Source organism: Hetaerina americana, unplaced genomic scaffold, assembly GCF_022747635.1.
Source record: "Hetaerina americana unplaced genomic scaffold, ioHetAmer1.1.p SCAF_33, whole genome shotgun sequence".
In the NCBI taxonomy this organism is placed as follows: domain Eukaryota; kingdom Metazoa; phylum Arthropoda; class Insecta; order Odonata; family Calopterygidae; genus Hetaerina; species Hetaerina americana.
The window spans coordinates 4,182,169-4,203,788 of record NW_027286908.1 but is presented as its reverse complement, the minus strand read 5'-3'; the positions used below and the strand labels follow the sequence as shown (position 1 = coordinate 4,203,788).

Here is a 21,620-nt window from a genome sequence, read left to right as displayed (position 1 = left end):
AATAGATGTTTTAATTTTGCTATTTTTGAAAATTTCAGGCCCTGGTGTATTTGCTCGCAAAACGATACCGAAGAGAACACAGTTTGGACCAGTTGAAGGCATCATGCACTCCAAGAATGACCGCACTGCAGTGCGTCATAAACTTGAACTGCTTGTGGAATCTGAGAATGGTGAAATGAGAATCCTGGATGTTTCCAATGAAAGTAAGCTCTTAACTGAGTTTAAATAATTATTATTAAAACTTCATTGTTCTCTTGGTCCAATAACTGATGTAGAACATGGTCAGTAGAGTAAGGGAAATACATAAAATAAAACAGAAAACATTGCCATACGGGAAACAATATCACACAAAAAAATATTCTCATTACAACAGTTAAGCAACCAAGTAGTCATCTATACTGTAATAGCACTTAAGGAGTAAGAGCTTCTCAAGTTCAATTTTGAAAGCAGTCAGAATGGACTTTTTTGAAGGTAATCTACCGGTTAAGGTAGGTTTTTGGATGGACACAACTACCTAACTAACATTTTATTACTCCCAACAAAACACAAAATCTATCATCTTATTCTATATCAGGTCCCTCTTCATCTCTGAGTACTTTCTTCCTCCCTTCATCCCGTCCAACATCCCTATCCTGTTCCTTCCCTTTCCTCGTTTGCCTAACATTCTTCCCTCAATTACAGTCTTCAACGTCCCACTGCCGGTCAATACCCCCTTCATCCACTTTTCCTGCCTCCATAGGATTTCTCCCAACAAACCCCTCCCTTTGCCCACCATACCAAGTACTTCCTCATTTGTTTTCTTCTCTTTCCATTTTACCTTCTCCATTCTTCTCCACACCCACATTTCAAAAGCCTCCAGTCTACATCTATCCTCCTGCTTCAATGACCACGTTTCCGTGCCGTACATAGCTACGCTCCATATCAAAGTTTTTACGAGTCTTCTCTTAACATCCTTACTCAAAGTCCCCGTCATCAACTCCCTCCTCCTTGTGAAAGCCTCTTTGCCTAGCGCAATTCTGGACTGAGTAGTTAATTTTTCAGGTGCACATTCTCCCTTCCAAATGTCAAGTGATCAAGCACAGTGGAATTTCCTAAAAACATATGTCGATTCTGTTTTGCAGAGCAGTGAAGGATGTATTATGCATGGTATAGTCATTAGAGAGGGATGTACATGAAACCCCTTTTTTAAGATCTTGACTAGCTCTCCTCATTCTAAGCAGGCCTTTTGAAGTGTATAACTTCAAGGCCAGGAATCCAGCTCCTTTCCTTCTGCATTTTCTCAGCTGAATGTCAGGTACAAAGGAAACTATCCTTGGAGAATTTGAGGGGGGACTTTCTTGGGTAACTCCCAGATCTGACCAGAACTGACCTTGCATCACTCATCAGTAATCAAATGCTCTCCAACTGGGTTATTGTGGTGTTCTAATGGGTTTAATTCCTAGATTATTACGTTGAAGAAATGCAACTATTTCACTTGAAATAGCATCCATACCTGCTGCAAGTTACTTACTGTAGTTCTTTATATTTATAAGAGAATATGACGGGTTAGCCTAGTGGTTGGCCAAATACAGAGACCCATGGATTCAAATTCAGGTGATCTTCAATGGCATCACCAGATATATTCAAGCTTTAATGTTCTGGATACCGGAGCTCCTTTGTGACACCATAGGTGATGCAAGGAAGGTATCCACACCCCAATAACGAAGTTCTTTGCATGCTGTTGATATAAGAATACAAAAAATATGCTATTTTAATGGAAACCTTTGTTTTATCAAAAAAATGTCTCAAATCTATTGTGTTCGTCTATCACTGCCTTTTGCTGTTAAGAACTCCCTTTACCATCTTTTTTGGTTTCTTTTTTGGTGTTTAATGAACATTTAGAATCAAAAATGTCACTGAAGTAATCATCTTTTGAAGCATTGCATCAAATCCCATTAAATATTTTGTTTTACCCATGGTGTCTTTGCTGGTATTCCCAAAAATGTTGCTATGTTACTGGAAACATTGTTTCTGAGGAAAAACTGCATTCAGTATTCTTAATGTCCGATGTGTATTGCATTCTTTTCTTGTCACTCTCTCGTGCTGCAATGAACCTTGAGGTATAATTATGTAATCCTGAATTTACTCTCTGGCATATTAGATTTTTATGAGCTACTCCATATGTGTTTAATGTTCTGGCACTGAAAATTATGAAAACTTTCCCTTTTTATAGCTGGCAAAAAATTATTACATTTCCTTGCTTTTCATACCTGGGCAGTGAAAATATTCGTCTGACATTTGTGAATATTCAAGGACATTGGAAACAAAAGTTTTTGGGGATCCTCTGTGTCATCTTTGACGAAACATTGGTGTTTCTTTCCCTCTGGTGGAGGCTTTGTCAGGGTTGAGCATTTTTGGTGAATAAAATGTACTTTGACTTTTCATGATTTGTGGAAGGGTGTGGAAGGAGGGAAGGGTATGCAAAGGGTGTGGAACTTTCATGAGAATAATATTGGCTGCCATGTGTACTCTTTCTTTGGGCCTCTCATTAAGTTGCTTTGATGTTTATGGATTTTGATCCCCTGATTTTTATTGTACTCCCTGTCTTCCCAGTGTATACCTTGTTGCATGTTCTATAATTAATTTTGTAAACTCTTTCCATCTCCAATTTCTCTTATCCTTGTATTGCTACGCAATATGTACTTCGAGCTATTCCTGAATTATGTTAATTAATCACTTTTACTTTTTAAACCTCTCTCCAAGGCACAAGTTATGTTTTTGAGTACTTTGGGTGATTGATTTATTTTTATTTTCCCATTTTCAATGAATAGATTCATCAAACTGGATGAGATTTGTGAGGCCAGCAAGATGCTTTAAAGACATAAACCTAATTTTGAGCCAGCAAGGGCACTCCCTATATTTCACCACCACACGCTTGATTCATCCAAGAGAGGAGTTGCTTGTATGGTATAGCCTGCCGTATGCACAGAGGAGGGGCCTGCCCATGTTGACGACAGTTCCTCAAGATAAGAAAGGTAGGTAACGAGTAGTGTAAGTCATATTATTTCAATGAGGGGTTTTGGGTGATGCCAAGAAAAAAAGCTTGTGTTTGAATATACTTCTGGCTTGCATAGCTAAATTGGTGATGAATTAATGTCTGTGTTTTCTTTTTTTTTGTATGGTGAAAGAGAACACATTCCATCTGTCAAGTTATGTAGATCAGCCATGTTATTGATAATCAAACAAAAAACACACTGCATTATATTGCTAAGTATTTTTTTCATTGAAGGTATATTAACATTTCTAATATTAAATCTCTTAGTGAATCATTTGTGCTCAAAATGATTCACTGAACCCTTGTTTGTACAATCTTGAAGGAATCTGGTATTCTGAGTGTTCTGACCAATAACACACGCAAGCCAAAAAATACCTCTTTGAGTTAATAGTACTTCCTCTGTGCCTAGGTTATGGATATGTTTATAAGTTAATACTTAATAACTTTGTTCTTTGTGCATACGAATATCTGTTGTTGCTAATTTCACATAAAATCGACTCAATTACTGAGCGGCTTAAAATACACCCAAAACTGCTGAATTAATTAGCCTTTAAAAGTTTTAGAACTTGTATGTATTTCTCTCTGCCCATTTCTTAGGAGTCCCATAACCATTCCTCCTGTATAACTGTTTTTTTGTTACTATTATAATAAAATAGCAAAATAATTGGCATAGGCGTCTATTTTTATTGCACTAGGAGGGATACAGATTAATCCTAAGGCTGTACTCTTATTGATCTCAAAGTTGAGAAGAAGTAATTACACCAGCAACTAATATTAATAGAAGTAAAACAAAAACATAAATGCATACCATCTCCTTCTCAGGCATTTGTTCCGTAGTTTCCCATTTGATTCAAATTCACACAGATGTATAACTCAGGGTTATGGAGATTTCATTCCCTCAACTCATAAGGCCGGTCACTTGAATTAAAATAAAATGATGAAATATCAAAAGAAAAATAACAAGCACACAATGAAGGCACACTCAACTTTGCACTATGGTTCATCATTGTTCGTTCATTTACATTTACGAAACCTTGTTTCTCCAAGTACTTTCTTAAATACAGCATTTATTAAAAATTCTGCACTGAAAAACTTCACTAATTTTATTTCAGAAAATTAATTCAACTTGAAAATTTATCAGTGAAATTAATTCATTGCCCTTAAACGTCTGTATTCTGGAAATGTACCCATCTGAAACCTGGTGAATCACTTCAATAAAAAAGTGAAAATTAATGTTTCTGTGAATTGGGCTTTTTGGGGCATTCAAAATCACTACATGATTGAATTTACTGCAAAGTGAGGCTAATGATTACTTGTTTATGTTTCTGTTAAAGGGAAAGAAGAGACAGAGAATTGGCCATGCTTTGAATGTAATGATCGATTCCATACCTCGGAGCAGCTCCAGAAGCACCTCAATGATGTCCATGATCAGGTTGGTATTTATTACTGGTAACAGTATTATATTCCATACTCTCGCAGAAAGAGAGCTAATGCTATCATTTTTCCAACAGAGTGAAGACAGCAGCCCTCCTAGATCAAGGACTAGACAGTCAAACATGTCATCAAGAAGAAAAAGTGATGTAAGATATTGTAATTTTTGCAATTGTCTATCATTTTTTTGTCTGAATGCTAATTTTGCCTTAGCGAATTAAGTTCTTAAACTTTTGAATACTTAGTCCCTGAGATGCATGGTTATTTTATGCAAAAATTTACCCAGTACCCAAATCATAATGTGTATAAGTCAAATGGCCGTGATATTTCTCATATTATGTGCATAATTGTTTCCAAAAGCCACCGTATAAAAGCATTGAGCATGTCTTACTTGCTGATTCGACTTCAATACTGGTGTGTTATCTGTAAAACCAAATTTTGTCAAGTAAATCTTACAAATGAAAAGTAAAAGTTATTTTGTATGGCCAAAGTAAAACTTAATGACAGCTTCGGAAAACAGTGGGATTAAGAGAAGCAAGGAGTATAATGGCTTTGTCAAGTTTTGAGGATATTTAAGATATGGCATCATCAGTAGACTAAATGAAAATTACTTGTATATTTGTAGGTTATGGAATAAATTTGAATTAGTAATTAGATTTATTAGTATATGGCACATACTGTTAGTAATAATGTGGAAGTAATAGTTTGAAATCTGGTTGAAGAATAAGTGTGACATGATCTTGCTCTGGCAGTATTTCGAAAGCATAGTTGTTACCGGTAACTCCAATGTTGAAAGAGGTGTTATATTTCCTGGAGAGTGGGAACTTATTTTAGTCATTATTTGTGGAATTTTCACATATAAAAAATTATTTTAAAAATCTATTTCGTGGGATGGCCCTGAGATACCAATCATCTTTGCAAAAAGAAAGACTAGGCATTGCCCATGTATTAAAATCCACCTCTAATCAAGTTTGGAGGATTGAAAGAACTGATAATGGCTGTTATTTACTCCATGTAAAAGTTTCAATAAAAATAATATTTTCCTGGCGAGACTTGATTAGAATAACTTTCTTAATTTCAAGGCCTCACAAGTCAAAATCCTTCTTACAGAAGTACTTTTACTTTTCTTAATGTTATGACTATCCTGCTTGTAGTTAATATCCAGTTTATTGCTCGAGTATTTTATCTTCCACTACATATTTTTTTTGCATGAGAGTGTTGACAAACAGACACTGTAAAAGTTTTATTTTTATTTACAGAGAATCTCTGGTGAATACAGATGCCAGACTTGTAATCGCACATTTCCACGGAATTACAGCCTTAAGAGACACCTGGTACTGCACACGGGGGAGAAAAAGTATTATTGCCACATATGTGGACTTCAGTTTTCACATCCATACAATAAAGATCGGTACGTGGTTGTGTTGATACTACAATTCAATATGGACAGGAAAGGACAGCAGCCGGCATTAAAAATATATCACCATAGAGATCCATTATACATAAATCTAAGTATGCAAAAGTTTTGTGTTCTTTGTATACATTTTTTTTAGTTTTAATTGAATTTCATCAGCCTTAGGGGAACAACGAAAAAAATCTCAGCTTATTGTCGCCCACCTAATTTTGTCGAAGTAGGTGGCCATTGAATAAGTTTTTGGTGGGAAGTGATTGATTGATTGATACAGCTATTGGACGTTAATGGTTTATTTGCAGAACTTTGCTCTATATGTTGTAGTATGAAATAATTCAGGTATGAGGTAAGTAGGATTTTCATTTGAAAATTCTGTCATCATCATCATCATAGGTTATCAATCCAAGGGTTGCTTTATAGCAGATCTCAAATCTATACCTTGTCCCCTGCCAATGTCTATGCTCCTTCATGGCTATTTTCACGGACATTTTCCATAGTCAGCTTCTCATAATTCTTTCTTGGTCTTCCTCTATAGTTCTTTCCCACCATGTCTCCTTTACAAATTGAGTAGTTTCAGGCGTGATGTGGTGGAAGTCGAACATAATGAATAACTGATTGAAGCACTTTTCCGCTTGATAAAATTTTTTTATTTTACGACCGGGTTTCGATGTATTACATCATCATCAGGACCTGATATAGTGCAGGCTAATATAGGCTAATATACTGCAGGATATATCCAATTAACTTGCCTCTTCCAGCATTTGTCTTTGATAGGTTCCTCCATTTCTTCCTTTGTCACGTTGTCTGTCCATCATATTTTCATCATTCTTGTATAGGACCACAGTTCCATCTCCTCTAATCTTCATTTCTCTGCTCCTCCCATCGTTCGAAATCTCACATCCATAGAAAAGAAAACTCCATAAAAATTTAACAGTTTCAGGCTTACTTAGACGAATTCCTTCATGATGAAGGTTAAAAAGTAACAGAAACTTTACACTTCCACACAATTTTAATGTCATATGACCATGGTTTCGACGCTGTGCATCATCATCAGGTGGTATCCCCTGCGCAGCATCGAAACCATGGTCGTAGGACATAAAAAGTGTGTGGAAGTGTGAAGTTTCTGTTATTTTTGACCCTCATCCATAAAAATTACTGTTGTTCAGCAAACCTTGGTGGTATCGAGGCATTATTGAAAGATACACTGTAAACTTCATGTGCAAGTTTTGACAAATAATTTCATTATGTTTATGCTAGTGATATTTGTCATTAGTAATTGTTTTTGCTGATACTACCTTGATCAAAAATTTCCCGGAATTTATTCAGAAAATTAAAAATACAAGTTTATTCATCTAAATCTATATTGTCCCCTTCAAAGTAATCCCCATCGACTGCAACACACTTATGCCAGCGCTTGATCCAATCCTCGAAACATTTTTTATATTCGGTTTTCGGTATGTCCATCAGTGCTTCCTGCGATTTTTCCATTACTTCCTCTCGGCTGCTAAAACGCGTTCCCCGTAATGGATTTTAACTCGATTGAACAGAAAGAAGTCACAGGGAGCCAAATCAGGTGAATTCGGTGGCTGTTGGATGGTATTTGTTGCATTTTTCGTCAAAAAATTACGAATAATGATAGCACTGTGCGACGGTGCGTTATCATGGTGCAAAATCCACGAGTTTTCTGCCCACATTTCTGGTCTCTTTCGGCGAATTGCTTCACGCAAACGTCTCATAACGCCCAAATAATACTCTTTGTTTACTGTCTGGCCTTCTGGCAAAAATTCATGATGCACTACACCGTTGTAATCCATGAAAACCGTCAGCATTGCCTTCTTTTTTGACTGAAAACGACGTGGTTTTTTTGGTCTCGGCTCATTTGGTGAACGCCATTCACTTGCCTGATGTCTGGATTGCGTGTCGTACTCTTAAACCCACGTCTCGTCTCCAGTAATGATCCTTTTGATGAATGTGGGATTGGATTCAGCCTCGCAAATCATGTCTTTTGCGACGTCAACACGGTCTCTTTTTTGCATGAAATTGAGGTCTTTTGGCACCAACTTTGCTGCTACACGACGGAAACCCAAATCATTAACCACAATGTCTTGGGCGGATCCATAGGCAATGTTCAAGTCCTCCGCTATTTCTCTGATGGTTAATTTGCGGTTATTGACCAACATTTCTTTTACTTTATCAATTTTTTCACCGACTTTCGATGTCGATGGTCTGCCACTGCGTTCATCATCTTCGATTGACTCACGACCACTTCTGAACTGCTCGTTCCACTGGTAAACGACCGTTTTTTTTAGAGAATCGTTGCCGAAACACTTTTCCAACATTTCCAACGTCCGTGCGCCACTAAATCCGTTTTTTACGCAAAATTTAATACAAGTTCGTTGTTGCAAATTTAAATCCATTTCTGCAATTGTAAAAAATCGCCAACACACACAGAGATAGATGTACTCTTGGCTACGTAACTTTTGCAAATGTCAAGTTATGACACTAAGATTTAAAGGGAATATCAACAACAGATGTACCAATTTAACAAAAAAAACAGAACTCAAATCGGAACGATGGGAGCGCCACACGGTGGTTATTCCGGGAAATTTTTGATCAAGGTGGTATGCTGCTGCCTTCTTGGCCATTCTTATTCAGCTTACTATATCCCCCCCTCTTGCATCCTCAGTTGATCCTGATCTTGCTGCCTAAATAGCAAGACTCTTCCACTTGTTCCACTGTGTCTTTCCCTAGTCTTTTCTGGAGAATATTTTCCTTACTTAGACTGCACACCTTAACTGGGGTTATAATCTTATTTATCTGGAGGTTATATCCCCCCTATCATGGTGGTTAATATCCTTGTAAGATCTTTTTCTTCTCTGCCATTGTAGCTACGAGGGTAATCCCAGAAGTACACAGTTCCCAGAAGCACAACCAAGGAAACACAAAAATTTTGGAAAATGTGTTTATTTTTAAACATAATCTCCTTTCAGCTCTATACACTTTTCCCAGCGATGTTCAATAAGTTTGATACCCCTTTTTATAATAAGAACTGTCTTGCTCCCCAAAATAGATATTAACTTCCGACATCACATCTTCATGGTTGAAAATAAAGTGCATGAGGTAGCAATTCAAACTTTGAAGTGAAATACCGCATTTGGTCAGTGAAATACGGCATTTGTGAGCTGATTCATTGTATTGATGAAACAACACTTACTTCTTAGCAAAATGTGGCCGCTTTTGCTTGATTTCTTCGCTCAAACGCTCTAATAAGTTGGCATAATACTCGCCATTGAGAGTTTCTCCTTTTTCGAGATAGTCAATGAAAATTATCCCAAACCCATCCCAAAAAACCGATGCCATGATCGTGCCTGCAGATGAAACGGTCTTCGCCTGCTTTGGATATGTTTCTCCCTTTTGAATCCATCGCTTTGTTTGTTCTTTTGTCTTGGTTGTAATTGTTCTTGATTTCATCCATGGCTATGAAACGGCGCAAAAATTCTGCTTTGTTGCTGTGAGACTTATCTAAACACTATTGAAACATCTTCATGACATTGGTTTTGCTTGAGTGTAAGCAAATGCGGTACCCATCTTGCACACAGCTTTCTCAAGTCCAAATTTTCAGTTAATATGCAATATACCACACTTTTTGAAATGCCTACTATGTCTGCTAGTTCATGCACTTTCAGTGGATGATCATACAGTATCTCTTTGTGGATTTTCTTCACTGTTTCTGAAGTCGTCACCTCATTTGGTCAACCAATGAGATGCTCGTCTTGACAGCTCGTACAGCCTCGTTTAAACTCCGCTACCTAATATTTTACTGTTGTAAACAAAGGAGCAGACTCACCCAGAGTAGAATCCAGTTCAGCTTTTATCTTGGTTGGGCTGAGGCCTTTCAAATAAAAGTATTGTATCACATAACGATAACCAATTTTCTCCATTTTCACAAATTCATTGAAAACGTTCACTATTGATGGCTGCCAAACAAATACTAAACAGCATAGCGTCTTCAAACTTGAAACATATGCTTTATGGATTGCATACGTTCTAATACTGTGATATTTTTCAAACAACTACCGCCATCTTTAGGTCAGGCCAGGTACTTCTGGGCCTTCCCATGTATGTCATCTACAAATCACAGCATACACATCCTTTTTCTGTGTATTCATGCTTTGAGATTTTTCCTTGCTCTCATTAATTGCCTTCTCAATGTACACATGTAATATCAAAGGAGATAATGAACAATCCAGACTTACATCTCTTATAATACATACTGTGACACTGAGAATTTTATCAGAAAATGATGGAATCAATTTATAATCATTTAGTTTCCCACAGAGTTATATTGTATATTTGAGTTATAAATCTCGATGAATAAATAAAGCCCAATAATGCTTGTTGTGTAAAATGTTAGCATGGAAACATGAAAAAATTAACATTTACAATTTTATTTAAAAAGTTTACCCCTGTTTATTGTTAATTGTTATATATTGCAAAATTGTGTACAATACAAGGTGATTGCTGCATAATTGCTGTGTTTTTTGTATGCATATTCTTCACTTCATAGTTTTTTTTTAGCTTTTTATGTTCTCTGGACTTGTACTTCTTTCTTTTGACTCTTGTGAAAAGACTGTTGGTTTCACAGTCTATTTTTACATCAAAGATTAGCTGATGTGAACAGTTGAAATTATTTCCCTTTAAAAAATATGAAAATATTGTAAAATTTGTGCTGTATGCTGCAGTAATACATGGATAATGATTAACATTTAGTGTAACTTAAAATTATAATTGAAATGGGTTTACTTGAAATAATTAAACATATTTTAATTATTTTTACTTTTTGCTTTTACATATTTTAAGTAAAACTGTTTTAATTATTCACCTAGAAATAGTCGCCTTATTTTGTTATGCAACTATAATATTTAAGTCTGGTGACTATAAGACTTTCATGTTGTTGTGATTGCATTTCAGGCATTTCAAGAAGCATCTTGGAAAGGTAGAGGGCACGACAGCAAATGGGAATGATAAGTCTGATTCATCCAAGAGCAGCTCTGAAAGGTAATAAAGCACAGGAAAACTTCTTGGTATTTTTGAGGGAAGTTAGTGGAAATGGACGTATAATAGCTTTTTTTTTATATGTCGAGGCTTAGGGTTTTTTATTTAACAGTGTATGTTAGGTTTTTCCAAATTCGTCTAATTACAGGTTTAGTGAAATGATTAAAATTTTTAAAAATTAATTTGATTTACTGAATTTTCCCATCAATAGCATGCACCATATGTTTAACTTGCACCCAGAACTTTGTAGTTATCATGAATTTGTATAGATACCACGTGCCCAAGGCTTCATAGTTCTCTTGAACGTGTATAGATGCCGCACATCTGTGTGTGTGTGTGTATAAACATATAAATATATATGTACATAAAAGATTAGAGTCAGGTGATTGAAATTAATGCCAAGCAACAGAAGGATCAAAAAATAAACAATATCTACAAGCCACCTTTTTCAACTATTATATTGAAGATTAATTGAAAACTATGGATTTCATGAACTTTATTGCAGCGCAAATGACATACATTTAATAAATGTTAGTTTAAATTTAGAAAATATCTCTAGTTTTCTTTTAAAAAATTAGTGTGTTGATAAAATATTATGCTTAGGTTTGTAATTGACAACATAATATGTTTTTGCCCAAGATTTTGAATATAGCAGGATTCTGTGTGCGAATGAAATTGACCTAGATAACTACTGTTGACAAATTCACGATCATTACTGTAGAAATTAATTATTAACTATTTCAAGATCCAATGAGTTTAATCAATGCATGTTTTGGCCCTGGATCAAATTAAGATTAATCCTTGATGAATTTCTGGGACTAACTAGTTGTTTGGAATTTAAAGGCTAGGTAAATTCCATTCATCTCAAAGTGTGTTAAAAATTGCAAATGCAAATTAGATAATATAAAATGATCGAAGAATCAATGCGTAGAAAAAATAAATACCACAATTGGAAAGAATTGAATTATTTTTTAACCACACTTGGAAAAGATTGAATTACCCTTTATAAATGCATGCATGTAGACTCACTAAATTTAATTTTTAATTAGCTATCATTATTTTAATTTAATGATAATTAGCATTTGTGATTTCCACTATTGTACTGTATAGTAGTAGTAGCATTCTATGGTGGAAATTGCAATTGTTAACTATCATTTCTCTCCAATATGGAAAGTTTTCATTTAGTTAAGCCTGAAACTATATGGTATATTCAATCATTGAAATATGTTGTAATAGGTTGTGGAGAGGTGCAGAAAGAAGACGGATATATTTTGAAAAAGCTCCATATTTTACTTGCCTTGCTTATAAGAATCAAAGGTGTATTAGAGAACTTAAATGCACTTTTAGTAAATATCGGATAAGAAAATAAACACATGGTGTCTAACTATTTGGACATAATTTTTGAGTAACGTATTTTTACTTAATTCATTGTAATAAATATTCTTTATCAAAGTACATTTCCTGTGTCAAATTATAATAAATAATTAGACTTGTTAGGTTTTCATTTGTAATTTTATTAATCTTCGGTTGTATTTTGCAGCCTCATGATATTATGATAGAAACATTGTTAATGCCAAAGACTTAGGTTATGATTTTGTAACCTGCAGCTTTCTAAGGTTATGATGCATAATCCAGGAGTGTCTGAATTACATTTTAGTTGTGTTCATACCTATTTTAATGCAATGATAAATGTTTTTTAAATAATAATTTTAAATTGCTACCTCTCCACACGCTCTGGTAGGTCTTAATGATAAAGATAACGATTTAAAATGAATTTTCAACCCTTCAAAGGGGAAATATATTCATATTTTATTGAAAAGGTCTTTTGTAACACTAGTTGAACATAATTTTTCCCAGAAATTCAAAGGTTTTTTCAAATGCATTTTTCCATTATTTTTATCAGAAGTACCCTCCCATTCTCGGTATTAACATTGATTGCATGCATCCTTGTCTTTTTTTGTATGACTACATAAATATGTTTGGTTCACTGTTGCAGTGCAACTGGCGAATGGTTATGTATCCACTGCAGTCTCTCCTTTGACACTCCATTTGTCTTGAGTCTGCACACATTGGAGCATGCAGCCGAAAATCTCGAGGGTAATCTTGAAAGTGAAGAAATAAAAGATTGGGAAGAAGCAGCCGATATCATTCTTGCCTTTGCTTCTTCAAGTGTTTGTGGTAAGAAGCTTGCTGCTGATTTTGCCATCAAGACCTTGCATTGTCCCCAGTGTAAACAGGTATGTTTCAATTTCATGCATCTGCTAAAGTCTTGTGTGTATGTATATACATATAGATACATATCTATGTATGCTCATCTCACAATGGCACGCCATTCAAAAAATGATCTGATTATCTGTTTCTTCTTTTTTCAAATTGAAGAATTTTCCGAGTAAAAAGGAATTGATCATCCATGCGTCAGCCCACGGGACTATCCGTCGATCTCGGGGAGCCCTGAATCCATCAAAGCCGCATAAATGTGAACTGTGTTACAAAGCCTTTGCATCTGAAGATAGGTTGCAGGTTAGAATGTTGTTGTCTCAATGTAATTCAAGCAAAAGTGCACCACTGATTTTCTTACACCCAATTTTTAAAGCATCCTACCAAGTCTCTTGTTCACCATGGACTCCTAGATATTTTGATCAAAGAAATTTAAATGAAAATAAAGATTCAATGATTTAAATAAAATACAAAACAAGCATTACAAATTTTTTTAACTGCACAAAGTTAGTGTCAGGGTTGCACCTGTGCCCTTGTCTACTTTTCTATGATTCCTTGAAATAATTATTTGAACAAAATATGCTATTAAAATTGATTGTGAGCCGACCATTTTTTTTTTGTAAAGGCCTTTTAAAAATCAATACGGCTTAGAATGGAAATCTAAAATAAGATAATGGAATATATACTTCCCTCAGTACAACCTAGTGTTTCAACAGAATTTGAAGAGATTGGCATTAATGAATAGGAAAATTATTAGATAAGTTATAATCAAGTCAAAATGATAATTGCTGCCGTAGAAGAAAAACGTTATTAGGAGACAAAACCTTTGTAAAAAAAGTAAAGAATAGGCTTGGCTTACAATCAATGTCTGCTTACTAATGATTATTTATGACAGATGCATTGTCATTGTTATATGGGTGGTGGTTGGATATGTGTATGGAAGAACCCAAAGTAATATGGTACTCTATATATGTGGTTATTCCTTGGTTCCCAAGTTTTATATGCATTTATGCTTTCAACTTTCAGACTTCCTATATATGAATTGTATTCCTGTGGGCTTCTGGTCCCAGATGTGTTGTAAATCATATATTTCAGTGCACCTATAATTGTTAGATGACAAAAATGCCATTGTTTATAGCATGGTTTTCACTAACCTTGAAAAATCTTAGAATTTCACTCTCCTGGATGATACAGTGAATTTTTTTAAAAATAATTTTTTGATCTATTTAATGCAGGATCATGTTGCTTATTTTCAATGGTAACTTGTTAATATTCATGTGCTCATGATGATTTTATTATTTTCTCTCTCTTTTATTTGATTAATTCAAGCAAGGTTGATGGGTCATTCTCATTAGAATTATACCTTATAAACACAAGTGTGTATTCCTTCCTTTTCCCTTTGTTTCCCCCACCCCCTTTTCCTTCCTCTGCCAAAATATATCGGCCTAGGGCACTCATCCTAACTGTGGGTTTCGAGATCATGATCATTCAACTTACGAGACAAAATATTCAGTTAATATCACTGTTAATGGCTATCAAAGAGGTGATGCAGGAAGTTATAGCATGCATAATAAATGATTTTCACACTTTGAATTTGTTGCGTTATGTTCTAAAATATTAAATATTCATTCATTTCATTGACAGAAGCACATGCTTGTCCACGGAACAGAGGAGTCCAAGCCATTGCAGTGTGATGTCTGCTACAAGCGGTTCCTTAATAATTCTGCTCTTGCCTGCCATATTAAAGTGCATACAGGTATGTTGCTTATAATTAAATTCAGTCATTATTAATATTTTTGTTGGTGCATATTTAGTAATAATGAAATTTTACTTTTTATCGTGAATACTTGGAATTAATTTTGTTTTCGCCTGAAACTATGAGGCTAGATAATACTTTCAGCCAAAATATGCCTAAGTATTCAGTATGGTATAACTCATCATTCAGGGTTGATACTCATCTGATGTATGAGGAGGTCAGTGAAGTAATATAATCCATTTGTAGGTGTTAAGTATAAATTAACCAAAACCCATATTTGAATCTGGGAAAGTCTATTTTAAAATGTTAAAATGGGAAAGGGTTTTATGAGTTGTACTCTTGATGTCATTGAAAGTGAGCATTACCTTTTATGATTAATGCGTACACCTTAAAACCATTTGTAATTTTTAAGACGAGTAATCCTATTGTTTGTATGTAATTTGTTATTTCAGAGGAGAAAACATTTGAGTGTCCAATATGCAGAGAGATATTTTACCAAGTGCTAGCCCTCAAAGAGCATGTGCATGTTCATTGCCACGAGGGTGTATTCACCTGTCCACATTGTGGGAAGGTTAGTTTGACTTCATATTCCTCCTACAGTAAAACAATTAACCATATGTGGAATGGAATATTTCTACATAATTATTATCTTGATCTTATCATTTTTTTCAACTTGTGAAAGTATGTGTGATGTTAATTGTAACTTAATCTAGTGTAAAATTACAGGGTATTTATAGTTTGCCAAGTTGAAAGCATCATGGAAGGCTAAGGGAAATTAAATCTGGTCCTAAAGAATTTTAAGTGAATGCAATAGATGCAATTTATATCTGGACCCAAACCCTTGTAACTACGAGGCAAAATTGCAAGTTGTCATTAAGTATTCATTGATATAGTACGAAGCTTGGTTCAATCACAATCCCTTTAAAATGTCATGTGATAGGTATTGTCACTTATTCATTATCAGTAGAAGTATCTGTAATAATATTCTGTATTTTCCTTACAAGATTCTATATTAGTATTCTGTAACTTGGCTTGATAAATATGCCAAAAATAAGTATGATGCTGGTTAAATTATTCTAACGGTTAATGCAGTGGAATCTTTATATAATGGAGTTCAGATTCACCAAAAATACTTACTCTCTCAAGTTTTCATAAATAATGGAAATTACATCATTTCATAGCATTCATTGTTATATTGTAATTATATATGTTAACAAAACTTATGCAGTCAATCTCAGTTACTATGCTAGTTAGATACTACGAACACAGTGCATAGCTGGCTGGATGTACAGATGTAAAGGTTAAAATTTTGAACTTTTTTTAACCTTGTAAATACGTATTGTAAAAAGTCTTACAACCTGACAGATGTTGATATGTCATGTTTGTAATCCATTCGTATATCCATTTAAATTTCTATCCTCATCAACTAATGCCAATATTGATATAATTGAGCTCTTACGGCTAGTAGTATTAAATTAATGAAAAACTCCAATAGCCGTTAGCAGTTTCACCTTTCTAAACTAAGTACAAATGAGATAAGTTAGCTAATGCCACAAGTCAAGGATTGGGTAAAGGGTAAAAAAGGAAAGGGATAAGAAAGGTGATTACGAAAATGCATATTTCAGCCAAGGGCTACTTTGTGCCGAAATATGCATATTCGTATTCACCTTTCTTATCCCTTTCCTTTTTACCTTTTACCCAATCCTTGACTTGTGGCATTAGCCAACTTATCACATTTGTACTTAGTTTAGAAAGGTAAAACTTTTTACCGCTATTGGAGTATTTCATTTATATAATTAAAACTAATGCCAAGATAATAGAAATGTAAAAAAAGAAATGTTTTATGTGGAAGCAGTGAATAGAACTGTCGAGTCTTAGTCAAGCAACTTTGATACGTAGGCATGTAACATTTTGATGCTCAGAGCTTTTCCATTGCATATTTTTGTCAACACTGCCATCTGATTTCATATCAAAGGTACATTTTTGAACACTTAGACTGTTTTAGATCCGCAAATATTGATTTCATCATGTTGCCAACCTTAACTTCATGAGAAAATGTAACTCAAAACCTGAAGGTGAATGCAGCTCTGCACATCACAATAATCCTACATATCTACCACCTTTTGGCAGCACGTAATACAGCAGTTTTGTTGTCACGAGATGTTAGAATAGTCCTATGTCGTCTCATTCTTATAAATAAAATGGAATGGAAACATTATTTATTCAAAATCTTCTTCTGACCAAGATCATGATTTGGCAGCCTATTTGCATACACATCCCCTCTTATTCAAGTTAGTCAGCCATTATCACATTTTAAATCTCAATTTTTTTTTAATCTCTAACCCTTGCACTTTTATTTTCTCTCAATTATAGAATCTTACGTAAGGCGATTGATTTTGATACCGTGAATCATCAGCTGGTGGCAGCACATTTTAACAGTGTCCTTATTAAATGTATGTTGGGGAAAGAAAAATCTCTCCCTCAACTATTACGGTCTAGTGTCATTGAATTATTTCGCCGTGTGTATTCAACTCTTGTCATGGCTGTTGCAATACTACCTTGATCAAAAAGTTCCCGGAATAACCACCGTGTGGCGCTCCCATCGTTCCGATTTGAGTTCTGTTTTTTTTGTTAAATTGGTACATCTGTTGTTGATATTCCCTTTAAATCTTAGTGTCATAACTTGACATTTGCAAAAGTTACGGTCGGTTTTATGTATGTCTATCAGTGCTTCCTGCGATTTTTCCATTACTTCCTCTCGGCTGCTAAAACGCGTTCCCCGTAATGGTTTTTTAACTCGATTGAACAGAAAGAAGTCACAGGGAGCCAAATCAGGTGAATTCGGTGGCTGTTGGATGGTATTTGTTGCATTTTTCGTCAAAAAATTACGAATAATGATAGCACTGTGCGACGGTGCGTTATCATGGTGCAAAATCCACGAGTTTTCTGCCCACATTTCTGGTCTCTTTCGGCGAATTGCTTCACGCAAACGTCTCATAACGCCCAAATAATACTCTTTGTTTACTGTCTGGCCTTCTGGCAAAAATTCATGATGCACTACACCGTTGTAATCCATGAAAACCGTCAGCATTGCCTTCTTTTTTGACTGAAAACGACGTGGTTTTTTTGGTCTCGGCTCATTTGGTGAACGCCATTCACTTGCCTGATGTCTGGATTGCGTGTCGTACTCATAAACCCACGTCTCGTCTCCAGTAATGATCCTTTTGATGAATGTGGGATCGGATTCAGCCTCGCAAATCATGTCTTTTGCGACGTCAACACGGTCTCTTTTTTGCATGAAATTGAGGTCTTTTGGAACCAACTTTGCTGCTACACGACGGAAACCCAAATCATTAACCACAATGTCTTGGGCGGATCCATAGGCAATGTTCAAGTCCTCCGCTATTTCTCTGATGGTTAATTTGCGGTTATTGACCAACATTTCTTTTACTTTATCAATTTTTTCACCGACTTTCGATGTCGATGGTCTGCCACTGCGTTCATCATCTTCGATTGACTCACGACCACTTCTGAACCGCTCGTGCCACTGGTAAACGACCGTTTTTTTTAGAGAATCGTTGCCGAAACACTTTTCCAACATTTCCAACGTCCGTGCGCCACTAAATCCGTTTTTTACGCAAAATTTAATACAAGTTCGTTGTTGCAAATTTAAATCCATTTCTGAAATTGTAAAAAATCGCCAACACACACAGAGATAGATGTACTCTTGGCTACGTAACTTTTGCAAATGTCAAGTTATGACACTAAGATTTAAAGGGAATATCAACAACAGATGTACCAATTTAACAAAAAAAAACAGAACTCAAATCGGAACGATGGGAGCGCCACACGCTGGTTATTCCGGGAACTTTTTGATCAAGGTAGTATTTAGTCCTTGCTTTTATCAATTAATGTTATGCGTACATTATAGGGCAATAGCTTTGGGTTTACTAGTTATACTGGGATTCTTAGAAACCTAATAGATTGATAAATTGAAGGGAAGGTCCTTCAGGGTAAGTCCTGAGGGACAAAGACATAGGACAAGATAAGGAGGACTTAACATGGAGAGAGAAGCTATCAGGGAGTGAGAGGGAATGAGCACTGAATAGAGAAGAATGGAGGGGAGGCTGCTGTGAAAACAATCTTACAGATATACTGGTGGTGATGATGACCAAGATTCTCTTGTTATATCAGGATTCCACTGTAAGCTTATTCTTCTTCTCTATGCATTTGGTGAGAGTGAATTTTCGTCAATTGTACCTTTGTATATGCTAGATTTAGATCATATTGCCAGTAGTAACGAGTTAATAATGTTAGATATTACATTTAATTTTTTTTTAGCTGTGATCCTTTATATTGGTATGTATATCCATTCCGTTTGATACATTTGTGAAAGCATTTATCTACAGATACTCTAAATTCTCTGACATTCTTTCAGTCTCATTCTGTGATATGAATGAATTCGTTTGAATGTTAGTAATTTAATTTTTGAAGGAATCAGAACTCTTCATTACCTAATATGTGAACCATACCAATGGGACCCAATGCTAATAGTTTGGAAATATTTCTAGAAGTATTAATCACATTATGATTAGGTGTCAATCATGAAAATTCATACCATATGAGTAATAAGTGTTCCTCATAGCTTTCATTAACTGCACAAGAGTGCGGTGGGTAATATAATTAAGAGCTGCATGTAATTGACATAATAATGGGAGGTGCCTTATTTACTTCAAGAGTATTTTAATGGTATTTTTTATGCATATGGTAGAGCTATAAATTGGTGATCAGTATTGGACATTGACACATTTTCATATTTGCTTTGATGTCAAATTCAGTCTGAATTAACAAAGAAATACCAATTATAAATGTACTTGAATCGTGTGGCACATATCTACGTCATTTAAAGATTTTTGTGCTTTTCACTTCACTCATCTCATTGGAATTTTTCTCTGTCATAACTCTTCATCTTCATGAATACCTCTCGACATGGCATTTAGTCTTAACTACATGCCTTAACTCAACTAAGATTTGTCTGGTCCATCTGAAGCAGTACTCATTTTTAAATATTGAGTGGTAGCCTGATCAGTCTGGGAGTGTGGTGCGCTGCCATAGATGCCAATGGCATTGAAATGTGTTGTCAAGTCAGCAATGGAATTTCTCCCCCCCCCCCTCCCCCCTAGACCCCCAGTGTTTGTTGAACTTAGGCAGACACATTTGTTAAAATCCAGTGCACGGAAGTAGGGGAAAAACAATTTTCTGTATTTTTTTTAAATTGTAATGCCATCTTACACATATCAAAAGCTGTAATTTTTATACGTGCAGAAATTCAACAAACAGTTGGCTCCCGATTATCAGTTGTGTATAATATCCGTACTATATTTCCTCCCAGCACCTCGAAATTTCAATCAAATTACTAACTTAAGATGATTAAATACTTTGAAACTTCAATGTACATTTTTTTATTATCTTCCTGCTACATCTTGTTATCGATGCTAGTGAAAAGTGCAGGGGTAAATAAATCAAATGCATCATATGTGGGAAATAATATTTTGGGAGTCATTTTTAAAGGTATTCATGTGCAGTTTTTGTATTGTACATAAACTGAATCAGGTAATATTGATGAATGGATTTTAAATCGTCTTGCAAAATAATTATAATTGTTTTGCTCTACTAAGAATGAACAGTAGCTTACTTTTGAGCCCGCCGCCTTATTTTTTTATATATCAGCCCGCTGCATTTTTCATGTGGAATGCAAAATCCTATGCATCGGCCTGCTGCTCTAAAAATGCTGCCGCTTTAAAATACATTTGAAATACCTGGGCTTCCTTAAAAGTATTCAATATCACAAAATAAAAATGTATAAATGGTATTTAATGGTTTAATAAAAACATTTTTGTACTATCCCCATACTTTTTATCCCATTATCGTTTCCCTCGCATTTATTAGCCCTGGGAATTCCTTATTCACCTATAAGACATGAGCAAATAGTTATGATTTTACATAGCAGCAAATGAACTACTATCTACTCTGCATTATTTTTATTGGTATCGTATTGCAAATTTGAAAAATTATCAGCAATCCTTTTTCAACATTCATCTTTCCTTCAATCATTTGTTTATACCTGGCCAAGAGATTGGTTTAGCTCTCTGAGAAATATACAGTCAGTAAATCTATAATTCCACCCTTATAACAAATGGCTGAATAACAGAAAAATTGTACTTTCCATTGCTAAAAAAACTTGAATCAATCATTAAGAATGAAAAAAAGTTTCCTTATATGCGTTGAAGTCACAACTGTATTTGCTGCGTATTCCAGGTATCCGTTTTTTAATTAATTGTGCTTCATCATGTATCCATTATAGGACAAATAATCGAGAGTTGGCTCTATATTGATGTCCTGCATATTGACGCTCCCTGATCTGAAAATGACATGTAATTGAATAATTGTCAAGTACATTTTTTGTTTAACGATATATTTCAATTGAAGTGTTGCAAACATTAGCAATTATAACAACATGGCTGCCCATAATAATAGGTTATTCTTAAATACACCGTGTGATACGCTTTCAAAATCTGGCTTAAGTAAAAAATTTCATAAATGTGTGATGATTTTCATTTGGTCAAATTTATGCATAAAACAATCAATCATCTTTTTGCTTTACGTATGGAGGGGAAAAAATGTATGGAATGATTGTGTATTGTGTTGAAAATAAT

At 35.0% G+C, this 21,620-nt stretch overlaps 1 protein-coding gene across 3 annotated transcripts in view; it reads left to right on the top strand.

Moving 5' to 3' along the window:
• LOC139691378 (PR domain zinc finger protein 10-like) overlaps window positions 1–21,620 on the top strand; it is a 51,520-nt gene that overhangs the window by 13,159 nt on the left and 16,741 nt on the right. For all 3 annotated transcript variants that reach the window (XM_071589177.1, XM_071589176.1, XM_071589175.1), the window contains 10 exons: window positions 39–203; window positions 2,811–3,014; window positions 4,369–4,466; window positions 4,546–4,614; window positions 5,725–5,876; window positions 10,848–10,934; window positions 12,928–13,168; window positions 13,311–13,451; window positions 14,793–14,904; window positions 15,357–15,475. In XM_071589177.1, the coding sequence (XP_071445278.1) occupies window positions 39–203; window positions 2,811–3,014; window positions 4,369–4,466; window positions 4,546–4,614; window positions 5,725–5,876; window positions 10,848–10,934; window positions 12,928–13,168; window positions 13,311–13,451; window positions 14,793–14,904; window positions 15,357–15,475 (1,388 nt within the window). The remainder of the gene's footprint in view (window positions 1–38; window positions 204–2,810; window positions 3,015–4,368; window positions 4,467–4,545; window positions 4,615–5,724; window positions 5,877–10,847; window positions 10,935–12,927; window positions 13,169–13,310; window positions 13,452–14,792; window positions 14,905–15,356; window positions 15,476–21,620) is intronic.